We start from the raw sequence: 15,441 nt of genomic DNA, 5'->3' as shown, positions 1-15,441 counted from the left end.
TCACGGCCATACGTCTAGTCCTCTATCTTGCCCTCTAGTTACGCGTCCGTATTTTACAAAGAGCACACAAAGAAATACGGAGCGGGGATGAATGGTGGCGAGGCCTCGAGGAGAAGAATCCGAAGCAGAAAGACGCGCGGACTGAAAGCTGATTGGCTACTTAACAGACGCTGTTGATTCAGGCTTTAAGGAGATAAGATAAAAGCCATATAAAATGACAGGGATGCGCACCCATCCCTCAGTGTAAGCTGCACAGATAAAGTCCACCTGAACCACTGCACGCGCAGACAGACTCGTGTCTCCAGAGCCGCTGCATACCTGCTCAAGTAAGTCTACTGGGTGATAATTTTGTTTAAAAACAATTTAGTAGGTTATATCAAAATAATTGTGTTTTATTATTCGACATTCAGTCTTTTTGATGGTTATAATAACTTAAAAACAAACACACAAAAAGATGTAGACAGCATAGGTTTGACATTATGGTTATGAAATGCAAATGTACAGAAGATTGTGGTCTTTCCCTTTTTTAGATTATTTGGAAAAAGTGCACAAGATTTTGAATGGAAATTATGTTATTTAGTGCAGTTGTAATAGGAAATGTACCCAACCAGTATTTAAAAAAATGTTTTCAGAGAACAGAAAGAACTGACACATTGTAAAGTATTTGCCATGTAAATAAAAGCAACTTCTTAGTAAATGACCTGCATATTTTCTTTTCAAGGGATGTCTCCAAAAGAGCAGTGCGTCGATGTGCGCGCACACAAAAGCGTAACGACGTTCAGTGGCATATTTCCGAGTCGCCGCTTTAAATCAAAAGACTCCTCTTACGAACATCTGTTGCAGAAGAAAAGTGCCGCACTGGAGACGCAGGCAAAACGCAGACTGGGCAGTGACGCACAGAGAGGCAAGCGCAGAACCAAGGCCAATGACAGGGAGCGACACCGGATGCACAATCTGAACTCTGCTTTGGACGCACTCAGGAGCATCTTACCAGCGCTTCCCGAGGACACAAAACTGACCAAAATAGAAACATTACGCTTTGCTCATAACTACATCTGGGCGCTGACGGAGACTCTGCGCATGTGTGACCAACATACTTCAAACCAAACTGAACACATACACAGTCCAGCAGAGTGGGACAGCACCAGCCAGTTTCCTTCCAAAATGAACTGTGGCCAGCCCAGTGTAGTCCCTGTTACAATTTATTTTTAAGATTCTGCACTAATATTGACTTTTATTTTGAAATCCTGTGTACACTGACTTAATATATAACCAAAAGAACTAGATAATTTTATAGCCCAATACTACACCTTTAAGCACTTACATTGGGGCCAGGTTTCTAAGCAACTGTTTTGGCAAAAAAAAGTGGTTGATTTTTACCAAGTTTGACTGATTCAGACTATTGCTTCCTTCATGGGATTTAAACCTTGATAGTGAATACGTTACTCATAATGTATTTATCATTCAGTGTTACTTATGCTTGACTACCTGAGTATTGTTTCACTAATTCATGAACTTATATAATGCAATTGCATTATCCTGCACTTAAGTTGAATTCATATTAAAAAAAGACACAATACATGCTAAAATATTTATTTGGCATTGTTAAATGTTCTTGTTTTTTTTAAAACATTAAAAATCAGTTTTGATAGAGTGGTTCTTGTTTCAAAGTATTTGAAACATGCACATAAGATGTACAGGGCACAAAATACTAAAATACAGTGGAAGATTTCAATGTGCAGATTGCATTTAGAAAAGTCCAACTCATTATTTTCTTTATCAAAAATGTGCAAATCCACAAGTTTTTCTTTTTAAACATACTGAAGCGTAATGCAAGAGACAAAGCCTTTGTGGATAAAGGTTTGGTTGGTTTAGTATGTCTTGATATTGGCATTGTTTATTTTGGGAAGACTGTGACCACGTCGTAGCCTTCTGGGGGTGTGACTCGCTCCCGTGCGTGCTTCTCACAGTAGATCTGATCCTCCACAAAGAAATGTCCCTTTTGTTTGAGGTTTGTGTTGCAGTCTGTGCAGGTGTAACACTCAGGGTGACGAAACTTGTCCCGCAGTTTGACCACCATTCCCCTGGAAGAGAAGACATGAATAAAAGGTCAAGAAAAATAAATCAGAAAATCATAAAAAAAAATAAAAATCAACATTCAAAATGACAAATGTATTAATAACAACAGATTTTTCTGCTGCAAGTAGAGATAAGGAATCATTTTATAAACCAGAAATCATTCTAGATAGAAATAAGGTGCTGTGACCGTTTTATTTTCTTTATTTTGCCTGCTGTTAATCAATTTGGCAAATTTATCCCATAAATTGGTTTATATTTATGACACAAACGTCGGAATTCTGAACTCAATTTTAACTCAAAGTTTACATCCGCCCAGTCAGCAAACAAGCTGAACATTTGTAATCAAGTTTAAAAGTTTCTGATGAATTGGCTAAAATTGGCCACAAGGGGGAGCTCTAACACCAAACACTCATATCCGCCTTTGACTAGGATGCAATCTAGGATCCATAAATGACTCAGCCAAACATATTATAAGACACTTACACTATGCCAGATCCACATTTGTCGCACATGGGCAGTTTGTCTGCTTTTCCCACTGAAGCTCCAATCTTATTTGTGGGGGCTTTGACACTCCTGAATCCCGAGGGCTTGTCAGAGTCACCTAAAGAGAAAAATATTAATAAGAGTGATCCTGGAACAGAATGCATAGTTAGATAGAGACAGAGTGCTCTGGTGTTTAAAGATGCACATGAAAATATATTATATAGTATTATTTGTCTTTCTCATTGGAGACAAGCAGGTGCCTAACCCTACACCAGTAAATTTACAATAGTGCGGTTTAAAGAGAAGTATTTATGGCCGTGCTTTAAACACTGAGTATTTATTCCATTTGTCATGTTGTACCTGTCTCTAGTATTTCCTGAAGCACTTTGAAGGAGGCGGACTGTCGCGGAGGTTCGTCAGACTCCTGGTTTTCCTGCAGCATTTTGTAAACTTCGGACCCTTCGGTGACAGGATGCTTCTTGGCTCCAGGTTTGGATGTGTCTGTGGAAGATCTGCAAAACACATGGAAACAGGTCAGTGTCTGTATGTGAACATGGACATTCACAGGCCACATTTAAGATACAGATTGCTTTTTATATATCTTTTAACCCCTAATATTATTGTTAATAATATTCATGCTCATAGTAGCCATCTAAAAACAGCATTTTTATTTGAGCTGAGCCTCAACTTTACCTGGTGGCATCACTTGCTTGATAAGCAACCAAGATACATTTAAAATGCCACATTGAAAAACATTCCAGGCAAAGCAGTAACATTTGCTTGGAAACAAACAACCAGAAAAATTATGTTGTGCTCATTTGAGAATAACAGGTCATTTCATTATTATAGCATCTGTTTGTGAGATTATTAGGCAGCAGAAAGTACAGTTTTCAAGGTATCTGAAGCAGGAAAAAATTAGGACCAGAATGGATCATATTAAACAAAAAAAATTTAACCAAAAAAACAGTAAAGTCTGCAAACATATCTGTTAATATAGGCAAAGAGCAGTTAGGAGATAGATGCTACACCTGAGCTTGAGTAACTCTTAAGACTTTGGATTTGCCGTAGGAAAACAACTTTATAAACATCCATAAACATGTTTAATTTGGGTAATTACATCACACTACAGGGGATGAAAATATTTACTTAGTTTATTTAGTTCCATTAACACAAAAACTATCCACTCTTTTATTGAGGTGTTATGTCCTCAAGGATAAATTAATGAGGTGACCAAATGTTTCCTCAAAACATTTGTGGTTTGAGCTTCAAGACTGTTGTAAAGATATAAATGCTACTGGAAAACAGGTCTATAACATGTGTCAACACTTTCACAAGAGTGTTTTTAAGAGGTTCTAATGTCTCTATACCATTACTGCCAACAGTCAATACTAAAACTAGTTCTAAACACATACTATTACCACTATCCCCATTCACCATTTACAAAAAAAAAAAATAAAAGATTACAATTAATTCCTACTAAAGAGAAAAGGGCTAAAATGGTACTAGAGACTTGGGACTAGGGTTGTCGAAACTAGATACTCATTTGAGCAGGTATCAATACTAAAAAAGTCACATTTAGCTTTCATAAATAGCTTAAGAATGATCTTGAGCTGCATCGGAACAAGTATAAAACCACACAGACTAGAAACACATGGAACCTACCTGGATGACTCTGGGATTACAGAGATATGAGGTCACATAGTAATATAAAATAAAATACTATGATTTAATGTTGAGAATCACATTCTATTGTCAAAAAAAAAAAGTTGTTTTATTTATTTTTTTTCTATCACCATGGTATTGGAAACAGTACAGAGACTATTCTTTAGTATTTAAATCATGTTTGAAAATTTAGTACAGTGACAACACTTGGGAACAGGGGATTTTGTCAGTTATTTGATCTTACTTGTTGTTTGGTTCGCTTGCCATGGTTTTGACTTCATCCACAGCAGAGTTGAAGTCCTTGATGTTTTCAGAGGAGTAGAGGCCGGCTGGATTATTGTACTGGTTTGTCACGACTTTGGCCCCAAATCCACTGAATGGCAGAGCGCTTCTGTTGTGGGCGGAGCCTATGTGCTTCACCTCCTGTGGAAGAAAGGAGCTTTATTAGTTATATTATAAATTCATGATAGGAAATGAGGTCTAGGATAATGATGGATGCCAATGTTGTGCTTTTGAGGGAAAAATGCCATGGTGATAACTGGTGCAGTCCTGATAATGTCATTTTTAATTGTGATTATGTAACAAATAATATGCCAAAAGTGCATAGGTTAATACACACCAAAACAAATAACATAGTAGAGATTGAACTAGTTGAGCCATGCTACCTTAATGCTTGTATGAATACTGGGTGTAGGTTTGGTTGGCATGGCTACTTTGGGTGTGAGGAGGGCCATTTAGTAGATAAATGCAGGGTTACACTTTACACTGGCAATTAAAAGGTCCTATATTACACAAAATGGATTTTTGTGAGCTTTAAGACGTGTTACAATGTTGTTACCTCATCAAAAATAAACCTGGAATTGTGTTAATTTCATTTCATTCACACATTCGAGTAATCCTTTATTATTAGTCTGTCTACATCTCCAAAACTCAAAATGCTCTGTTCCACCTTGTGATGTCATAAAGTGGTAGGTTTCAAGTTCACAGCTCCCTTTTATTTTTTATTTCAGTAGAGATGGGCAATTCCACCTGTTAAATGTGGGAAAATGTCAAACAGAAACCAATTGAGGTTAATATTAAACTTCGAAACCTGGCTGGGAATTTTACGGAAGAAACTAGCAAAGAATTCCAAGGCCCACTCAGCTATCAAAAACCATATGAGGAAATTCAAATATCCGGATACTTTTGATATGATGCAGCTAGACATTCCCTTTTAAGCATGAAAAAACGATTACTGTAATCACAATCATAACTCGGTTCCCACTATTAAAGCTCAACTATTAAGCAGTCAACTGAAAACATGCCTTACCCTAAAAATGTCCTTATTTGTCCTACTTCCTCCTGGGATTTAACACATAATTGAGACATTCTTGGGTGTAATGTGAGGATTCTTGGTTAATTACAGCTAAGTGGGTAACGTTTTTAAAAGCCAGCATGTCATGACACTGGTATGCCATCAAAGTGGGCGCATAAATACCACCAAAACGAGCTCATGCTGCAAAACAAGAACACAGGAATAAATTACTAGCTCATGCTCAAAGCCTGTGTGTTTAAATACCAGAAAACCCCAAAGTCTCTGAGGCCAAATGAAACCAGGAGCAGAGCAGCAGACAGGGCAGACAGTGGACTAAATAAAGATTAGCAATGCAAAATTTATCAAGTTATATCTGTTCGCATTAAAATAGCAGCACAGTTAAGTAGGGCTGTAGTCTTTTAGTCGATTAATCATTTGATGAGGTTTTAGTTGATCACAATTTGTATTAGTCTACTTATTATATTTAGATAAGGCTTTGTATATTGGATAACAGCGGAAAGGAGAAATTAGTTAGAGAATTTGGTATTTATAATGTACAAAATTAAATCTGTCTAAATAAGTATAAATACATTGTGGTACTTTTCTGCATAACTAGTCATTTTTGCATGAAAAGCTTTTGCCACACCCCCTTTTTAGTTCACTCTTTGATAGGCAGGACATGTCTTTGGTCGTCTACAGCCCTACAGTTAAGACAAATGCCTTTAGTTCGTCACTGGCTTAGTTGTGACGGATCCACAATAGTTGCTTTGTCCCTTGTTTAGGCCCAGTTTAATTCAGAGTCTAATTCGGTTCAACTTTGGCCTTGTTGAATCTTGAATGAAAGAATGATTTAGTCCTGTTCAGACACGGTTTAGTCTATGGTTAAGACATTGTTTGGAGCACAAACATACAGGTTTTGCCCTCATGGAAACCTAAGAAATAACAGTCAAATTATAAAAATCAAATGTTGCATCCTGATAGTTACTGTTACTTGAGTAGTTTCTCCAAATACAGGATACTCTTGGCTACTATGTACTTTCACTTGAGTAATATTACTTTGATTTTATACTTATGTTTCTGATATAGAGCAGATTGTTTAGATTTTTTAAACCTGTACTTGTTATTGAGTAGAATTATAGCATGTTACTGTATTACTGTAGCATAAAAGTTACTTGTACAAGTTCACATTTGGTAAATTCACTTTAACTGAACAAGTTTTATATATGAAAAATGTTAGAAGTATCTAGCAACTAGTACTTCGTGTTGTATTTTGAAAACAGTTTTTACTTAAGTGCACATGTCCAGTATTATTTCCACTTTTTGGAGAACAATATTTTCCCCAACTGCCCAGTAGCACACAAACATAAAACACATGTAACTTTGTGCAGGCCTTTTAACATAACAGTGTGTAGAACAAAGCTTTGTGGCACACTGCAGGCGAGTGCTTTGACAGACATTTCCTTTGTGCTGGTGATAAACACATGCCCAGTGATCACTCCACACAGCTTCCTACATGAAGTCACACACTGTGCACAACTTTCCACACACGACGGACGTGAACTCAGGCTTACGTACTCTTTGGCTGATAAACTACCGTCTCCTAGGCAACCTCCTGTTAGGGCACAAACAATGACCTCATCATTGGCAGCCCGTCAAACCCACAATCCTTTGCGGCAGGATGGGAATGAACAAGCGTTTTTCCAGTAAATATGGGCTACCTGAACAGAAGGTTTACACATTAATTTTCCTATTCATTTTGACAACAATAGCACAGCCCCATTACTCTTCAATTTTCTGTTATTACTTACGCAAAATGTATCATGACAAACTTTTCCCTTCATCTTCAAACAAGTAGACATTTTACATTCTGTAAAATATAATTAATATAATGCCATATAATTTTCACTATATCCTCAAAAAGGCAGTGGCAAAGCATTTTAGCTGTCAAATATAGCCGCACTATAGAACTTTTGCCTATAATGTTCCACAGTACGGCATTAAACTTGTCTATCCTCCTGAAAACAAAAAGATGGCAATTTTCGTGTCTATGGAGCGGTAAACCCACTTGCAGTAAGAATGCATGTTACTCAATGTATATTTGGACTCATAAAATGTATAAATAGCCCACCATACAGATAAGTTTAATGCCATACTCTGGAACATTACAGACAAATAGGATCTTCCACCACTGTGAATCATTCAACAAGTAGTGGACCCTGACCAGAAAAGTTGCATAGTGCACCTTTAAAATTATCATTGGACACTTCAAAATGCTGGTTCTGTTGACAAACCTTTACAATTTTGTGTTTTATAACAAGCAGGATTACATTAGGGCTTGAATGTTGAGTATCTGAACAAACTTTCACTCAGAACAATTATAGCTACTGGCCACTGAAAGACTGGACCCACCTGAGGCTCTGAGATGAGATTCATCTTGTACGGATTCACCTTCCCTCCCTCCGAGGAGAGCGGCGACCACATTTTGTACTCTGACCTGAGGGACAAGGAAAAGGGGAAAACCAGACATTTGGCGTTAGTTCATGACTTATGTGGGTTGTTGAGGAAGGTAGTGATTCAAACATGACAAATTACAGACAGCAGATGGCTAAAATAGAGAGTGCAATGTATGAGCAAGTTTACAAGACACAGGTGGGCAGTGAATGAACTTTTAGTCATACAACCATACAAGTTAGGACACCTGTGTTGGTTAAAGCCTTGTTCAGTACATTACAGTGATTTTGGCTCTGCAATACCACTAATTAAAATTATAAATCAAAAATGGAAAGCGTGTATAGCTAATCCAAAGTTATGCATGTTCATTTGTGAATACTGACCACTGGCACATTAAAGCCACCAAACAAACCACAACAACTTGTATATCTTTTCTGATGTACCACCTCCAGAAAGTTTACCTTTAAATAAGCATGTAATAAAGAGAAGAAATTCAAAACTAAAAGCAAACTCGACTATGCATTGGAAAACAAGGTGACATTCTTACTTCTTAAAATACAAGAAACCACATCTATAAAAGAGTTTGATTTTTCAATAGTGTTTTTTTTTTTTTTAGCAGTATGTCCTCCAGCGGGCATTACAGTGTTGAGGAACTGTTTAGACATTTGTAAGTTGTCATTGTTGTAAGACTATAGCTGCAGCCTGAGGGGAGCTGTTGGACTGCTTTGTCAGTCTATTGTGTTATGTAAGGGGCTGTATTACGTCCATTTAAACATGATCTTTTCTTCAGTCAGCAGTAACCCAGTGCCCTCAATTCTTCTTTTTATGACCATCTTGTTCTTTCACGGGTCCTTAGCTCTAGTCCAAGCATCTATAAGTCATATTCTCTTGCATAACATAATGTGCATGTAGGTGTGTAGGGCTGTTGCAGGAAAAATACTCTGAACCTTAAATAACCCCATCAAAACGTGAAGAAAGACTAAACAAGTTTCAACCTGTCAGGGAAATCAAACCAAACATCTCTTAGCTTCACTTCGCAGGAATGACAAACAAATGTCAACAAACATCTTTCAATTAATGAAAAAAAAAAGGCCTTGCCAACAATACCAACATCATGACAGGAAAATGCATGCTTGAATACGCTCTTCGTGAATAGATGTAGAAGAATCCTACAGTGTATTTATTTAGACCTAAATAAATCTGAAAACACAATTTACTTGCAAACTTAATTTTAAATCATATATTTGAAATACTTTAAAAGGGTATATTTAAAGATATATTAAAAGGTGCACTGTGCAAATAGTGCAGGGTCAGCTATCTGCTTATCTTCACTGAGATGTTCCACAGTATGGCATTAAACATATCCATCTCCATAAACACAAGAAGGAGACACCACCAGGCCAAGTTACAGGTCAGATCTGTTGAGAGGTGAGCCCACTCACTGTACGAATGCAAGCTTCAAGGTTTTTCAGAGTAATAAAACAATGATAATTAAATATATGCAACATAGAGGACTTTAATGCCATACTGTGGAACATTTAGGAGAAAGCAATATCATCTTTATAAGATAAGGTGATGGATCCTTCACCAGGAAACCAGTTACACCATTAATGTTTTACTACCTATTTACAATCACTGTAATTTATTGTAAATCTTTCTTTCCAATCCTGACCAGGTTTTGGCTCAAGATCTGAAGTGTGTATTGTATAAAAACACACAGCATCGAGGAAAGGGTCAAATGTGAAGTAGCCTTTGACAATAAACTGCCTTAAATACCTTTCCAATTACTTAACTATTCAAAGACATTTCATATATTGATTTTACTCCAACTTTTTCTACAGTTATGGATGTTAGAACACAGTGTAAAGTACAACCCTAACATGTCTCGTTTTGATTCATGACACCTGGCTCTCCGCCTGCCTGCCTGCCTCATATCAAATTACTCATGCTTTGTTCAGGCCCGCGGCTACACAGATCTGCCCCAAACATGTCAGGGCGTCCCACCTGTCGATAGAGAGCGCCATCTCGTCTGCGCAGCCCTTGATTTTGTTTTGGGCTTCGATGTGCGTCATGCCTTCAGTGGATTCTCCGTCTATGGCGATGATGTGGTCCCCGATACAGAGGTTCGCTTCTGCCGCTTTGCTCCCTGGAGTCACCTGCAAAAGACAGAAGGTTTATTCAGTCGTGCATATGAAAATATATAAAAAAGAAGAATGCAGATCTCATAATTTATGTTTAGTTTAAATACAGTGGAAGTTAGCGGGTATTACAGTGCCAATAATTTAAGTTTTCTTCAAGATCTTATATTACACATCCTCAGAAATATACTTAAGAGTTGTGTATTGTTCATTGTTCATTCACATACGTATGTTTGAGTAATCCAAATCCAAATAATTCTAGTGAAGGTGTATGGAGTTTAAAAACACAGTGGAGATCTTCCCGTTTTACCACATGACAACACAAGGTGGGACAGAGTGTTTTCAGATTGAGAGAACAACACAGCCTAAAAAAATTACAACATAAATCAGAAAATAGTGAAATATGGGTTCTTTAAAAGGTGAAGAATCTGTCACTTGTCCCCAGATTATATTAGTTTGCTTGTAATATTCCACAGTATGGCCTTAAATTTATCTATCTCTATGACACCACCATGCCAAAGAGCAGCCAGTTCACTGTAAGAAAGTAAAAACAGCTGAATAAATGCCAAACCAATGTGTTTAAATACTGTGGAACATTCTAGACAAAGCAAAAGCAAAAATCTTCTTTGGGCTATGTGAGGAGGATTGGCTCTAATCCTCTGACCTGTGAGTTCACACATGTTGATAAAGTTTGGAGAAACTACGAGCAACTGAGTTCAAACATCACAAGAATGTCTGAGTCAGAATATGGGTTGTGGAGATTTTTCATGTCTAATATTGACCTAACAACTCTTGAATGAGGATATTATAAAGTACTTTTTGGGTTAGGGTTAGGGTTTTTTAAGAATTTAAGGAAATCTGATATAGCTGATCCATCTTACAATGCAACAATGTCAAATTTTACTGAAGTTTGTGAATACTTGTTAAATCATGATGCTTTTTCTCACTATTATTTACACCACAACCAAACAACACTGAACACCGTATTTTTCTTTTATTAATGTTGTCTACCAATTTACCATTCATCCAGTAAGTGATCATCTTTATGAAGTCAACTTTCAGGATTAAAATCACTTAACATTCATTCGCACCGCTTTTGATTTTGCTTATTATTGTTTTAGTACTTAAGATTATGAGTGTTATCTGAGTGACATCTCAACTGCTGGGCAACTCATACATGGAAAACTAGACTACAGTGCAAATAATGTTATGTAAACAAGTATCGCTTTTAAAGACTGGAGTTTTGTTTTGCACTGGAACAAACATCTCCTACACCAATATCTGAAAGAACAATAAAGAGTGTAATTTTTCTCAGTTCATGAACCAGCTGGCTTATAGCAAAGAAATGTGAAACTTATTTAAATGTTTTAGACACATGACAGTCAATACTAGGGCGGGGTATCATTAAGAAGTTGCCGATACGATACATATCTCGATGCAGTAAACTTTCGATTCGATATAATATATATTTCAAATCAAATCAATACGGTTCAATAAAAAATAAAAGGCTAAATCATGGCTGTGATACTAAAAGTCTTTGTTAAACCACTTCTTGTGCAAAGTTCATATGAAACACAAACATTTTAAATCATCAGAACAGTGAAAATGTCAAATGTGCCGCGTAAATGAGTTTCCTTCCTCTGAACAAGCAACAAAACTGTGGCGCTGTAACAAAATAATTGAACAAAATACACCAAAAAATGCTCTTGCTGATATATCGATACTGTTTCATCACATTATTTCATTATTTTTGCACACCCCTAGTCAATACCATGGTGTATACATTCCTAGTTACAGTAACCTATGACTCAAAAGTACACTCACACATTGGATTAGTAAATTATCCCCTTTATCCACTTAGCAACGTACACAGACTTTCCCGAATCTTTCATCTGACACAGCAATAATTAAAATCTGCCCAGGAATCAGGTCAACATGTCAGCTTCATTGGGCAGGAGCAGTAACAGTAGCCCCAACACCCGGCTAGTCAAGTATCCCTTATAGGGCACAGCACTGGAATCTCTTATCTCTGTTCCAATGGGTGGAGTGTAGCCTCTAGACGAGCCAAAGTACACACAGAAGAGGCTTATTCCTGTTTAAACACAACAACTGTGGCATTGTGAAGTCGCCCACTTCATATCCTATGCCCCATAAAAACAGCTATACCACACAGCTGTATGTATGATGTAATGCAGCTTAAAGTAGAAAAGGGGTGGATCAGTCCTTTTAAAAGATTCAGGGAGGGAGGCTGACCATAATAGCTCTTAATAATATGTACATTATAGGTATTTTAAGGCTATTTTACACATTGGCCTAAAGGTCAGGTTAAACGTTATTGCTTTGTGACAGAGTAGTAGCAAATAAAGAGAACTGGGTGTTGAAAGAATAGGAAGAGGTGCAGTAGCTGAAGGTGCGTTCACATTTGTACTTGTTTGATCCTGGTCTGAGCCTAGTTTAAATGCAGATACATGCATGGTTCAGCCCTGTTCTTGTCCTGTTTAGCCCTAGTCTAGCCAAGGTTACGTTAGTGGATTTAGTCCCAGTATAATTCCAAATTGAAGATGCTGTATGTTACTTTAAGACACTTTTTACTTGAATAAACTGCAAGCTACTCCAAAATGCAAGTTGTTTGTTTAAAGACTTTAGTTTTATACAACACATAGACACTTGATACAGCTGTTTGTTAGTTTAAAAATATGTAAATGTAAACATGTATTAGGATAGGAACAGCTTTGGAGAGCCCACATCTGGCTACTAACATACAGTATGTTTAAGATATTTATCAAATGAACTACCCGGATCTAAACAAAGGTGTCATGTCACGTTTAAGCAGAAACTAAAGACAAAAATAATGCAAATATAGGGTGACCAGACTTTCAAAATAAAACAAAAACTGGGACATCCAATAATAAAACTGTGAAACGAGTGCGTAATGAAGGAAAATTGTTACGCACTCAGCACTAATGTGAGCAAGTAGAGTCACATTTTCTTTGCGTTTTTGTCATTTTTAAGCAGCTTTTTTGCATTTTACCTAAACAAGTGACAATGTAAGCCTGTCTTTACTGTTAGCAGGTCAAAAATAAGGACATTTCTAATATAAAACTTGGACAAATCACTGTTTTTGGGTAAATCTGCTGAGATAAGGAGACAAGGCTCAAAACTGGGACTGTCCCGGGTAAATAGGGACGTCTGGTCACCATATGCAAAGAAATAACTTAATCGTGGAACTACAAATCGCTTTCAAACAATGTAACAAGTTGAGGACGTCGCGACGCTAACGTCATTACGCATCACGGCTACAAAGTGAAAAGATAAAAGCTTCAAGTCGGAAAAAGCGGAGAGAGTTCGCGTTCAGAGCTATTCAAGGTGAAAGGAGCTCAGGACCAGCTCAGGTGTGGCTCTTTAGTCTGTCGCGGCTCTTCATGTCAGAACTCACCCGTGAAATAGTCAGCGGCTGCTCGAAGTCCTTTCCCCCGACCAGCCTGAAGCCCCACGGCCCGCCACCCTGCAACACCACCTGGAGAGGCATGGCTGAGGCACCGCTAGAGTTTAACGCAGGGGAATGCAAGAAAACTACAGCAGAGCGGCTCCTTCTGCTTATAACATGTGCTGTGGTGTGCGATCTGCCCCGGGAGGACTGCAGCAGGCGCACACGGGAGTGGGTGGACCCTCAGGTTACACTTGGACGAATGGGTTTTGAAGTTTCCACGCGGACAAGTCCCACACCGAAGATTGTGGATGTGGAGGAGCAGCCACTCTGTTACAGCTCGTGTGCGCTGTAAGACTAAGACTTAGACAAACTTTATTGATTCACAAGGGAAATAATTTGGACACAGTAGCTCACACATCACAATATAAGACAATAACAAAGAGTGAAAAACATAAATGTTAATAATAAATTGTAAATAAGTAGCAAAAACTGATGTCAAATAAGGCATAATTATATAAATGTAAATGTACAAGTCAAAATACAACAGAAAAGTTATAAAATCTCAACTATATACAAGAGGGTTTATATAGGGTTATCTATTACATCAGGGTGAGTTGATGTACAGTTGTAGGGAGTATTATCTGTTATCTTATAGAGTGACCAGATGTCCCTATTTACCCGGGACTGTCCCAACTTTGGGCCCGGTGTCTCCTGTCAAAGCAGATTTATCTAAAGCCAGTGATTTATCCCAGTTTGATACAAGAAATGTCCCTATTTTTGACCAGTTTGATCTAAACCAGGACTAAACTAAGACTAAACCAGGACTACATCAGGTCTAAACCAGGACAAAAACAGGACTATCGCAATTTTTGACTAAACTGATCCTCGCCAACAGTAAAGAGGAGCATAAATTGTCATTTTTTTTAGCCAAAATACTGAAAACCATGTTTGCAACCGACCATAAAACAAAAAAAAAAGATTATGATTTTGAGAATGCACAATCTTACACGCTCTTTTCACAATATTATTTATACCAACCACCAACCCATGTGTGTCCCAGTTTAGAATTTTGAATATATGGTGTGAATGGAGAATGAATCCAGTCTCTTTTCTCTAATGTGTCTAATGTTTTATCGAGAATGAGAGAAAATAGGTCAGTCTATAAAAGTGACAATTTAGACCCTATAAATAAAGATGTTCTGTCATCTTGTTTTTATTCTATTTCCCTGTGTAGGGGTGAGCAAAAATATTGATGTTTAATGTGATGATACAGCATTGATATCATGGGCTGCTGTATCGATATATCACCAAGACTTTTTTTAGGTATATTTTACGAAATTATTTTGTTACAGCACTACAGTTTTGTTGCTTGTTTAGAGGAAGGAAACTCGTTTATGCAACACATTTCACACTTTCACTTTGATGATTAAAATGGGCGTTTTGCATATTCACTTTGCACAAGAATTGGTTTAACAAGGACTTATAATATGACAGCCATAACGGCCATTATTTTTTATTGAACGCTATCAAATCTATTTAAAATATATCATATCAAATGTATGTGTTTTATTGCTTGAAATCCTGTAGCTTGGCCTGGTGCCCCCTTCAAAAGAAAAGTTACATAATTTACCATAATATCCAAGAATGAAAACCTCATTCACTTTATTTTGTATGTAGGGTTTGCCTAATTTGGGACTTGGCTTGATTAAAGTTCTGAGATGTTCTAAATTGTCATTGACTCTCCAATAATCTATAATTGGCAAGTGCTATAATGAACTGACTAATGGCTGAATGGTGTTGCAGAGGTATCGACTGACACTAATAAATGTGGTGCATAAGAAGATTTACAAAAAACACATGGTTGGTGTCACCAACCATGTGTTTATCACCAACTTGGTGATAAA

At 37.3% G+C, this 15,441-nt stretch overlaps 1 protein-coding gene across 1 annotated transcript; it reads right to left on the bottom strand.

Annotated features, from left to right (window-relative positions):
• Nucleotides 1-1,577: 1,577 nt before the first annotated feature.
• On the bottom strand, nucleotides 1,578-13,766 carry pdlim1 (PDZ and LIM domain 1 (elfin)). The gene is made up of 7 exons (XM_020926972.2): nucleotides 13,544-13,766; nucleotides 9,974-10,125; nucleotides 7,928-8,012; nucleotides 4,469-4,647; nucleotides 2,923-3,074; nucleotides 2,563-2,680; nucleotides 1,578-2,084 (listed from the first exon to the last, which is right to left on the bottom strand). Exons 1-7 carry the CDS (start codon nucleotides 13,634-13,636, stop codon nucleotides 1,898-1,900), a joined length of 966 nt encoding a protein of 321 aa, XP_020782631.2. The 5' UTR covers nucleotides 13,637-13,766; the 3' UTR covers nucleotides 1,578-1,897.
• Between the last annotated feature and the right edge of the window lie 1,675 nt (nucleotides 13,767-15,441).

The sequence above is a fragment of the Boleophthalmus pectinirostris genome, unplaced genomic scaffold (genome assembly GCF_026225935.1).
Source record: "Boleophthalmus pectinirostris isolate CB_2022bp ecotype Guang Dong unplaced genomic scaffold, ASM2622593v1 HiC_scaffold_5, whole genome shotgun sequence".
Taxonomy (NCBI): Eukaryota; Metazoa; Chordata; class Actinopteri; order Gobiiformes; family Gobiidae; genus Boleophthalmus; species Boleophthalmus pectinirostris.
The sequence above is the reverse complement of the archived record's forward strand: the minus strand, read 5'-3'. Positions and strand labels throughout refer to the sequence as shown.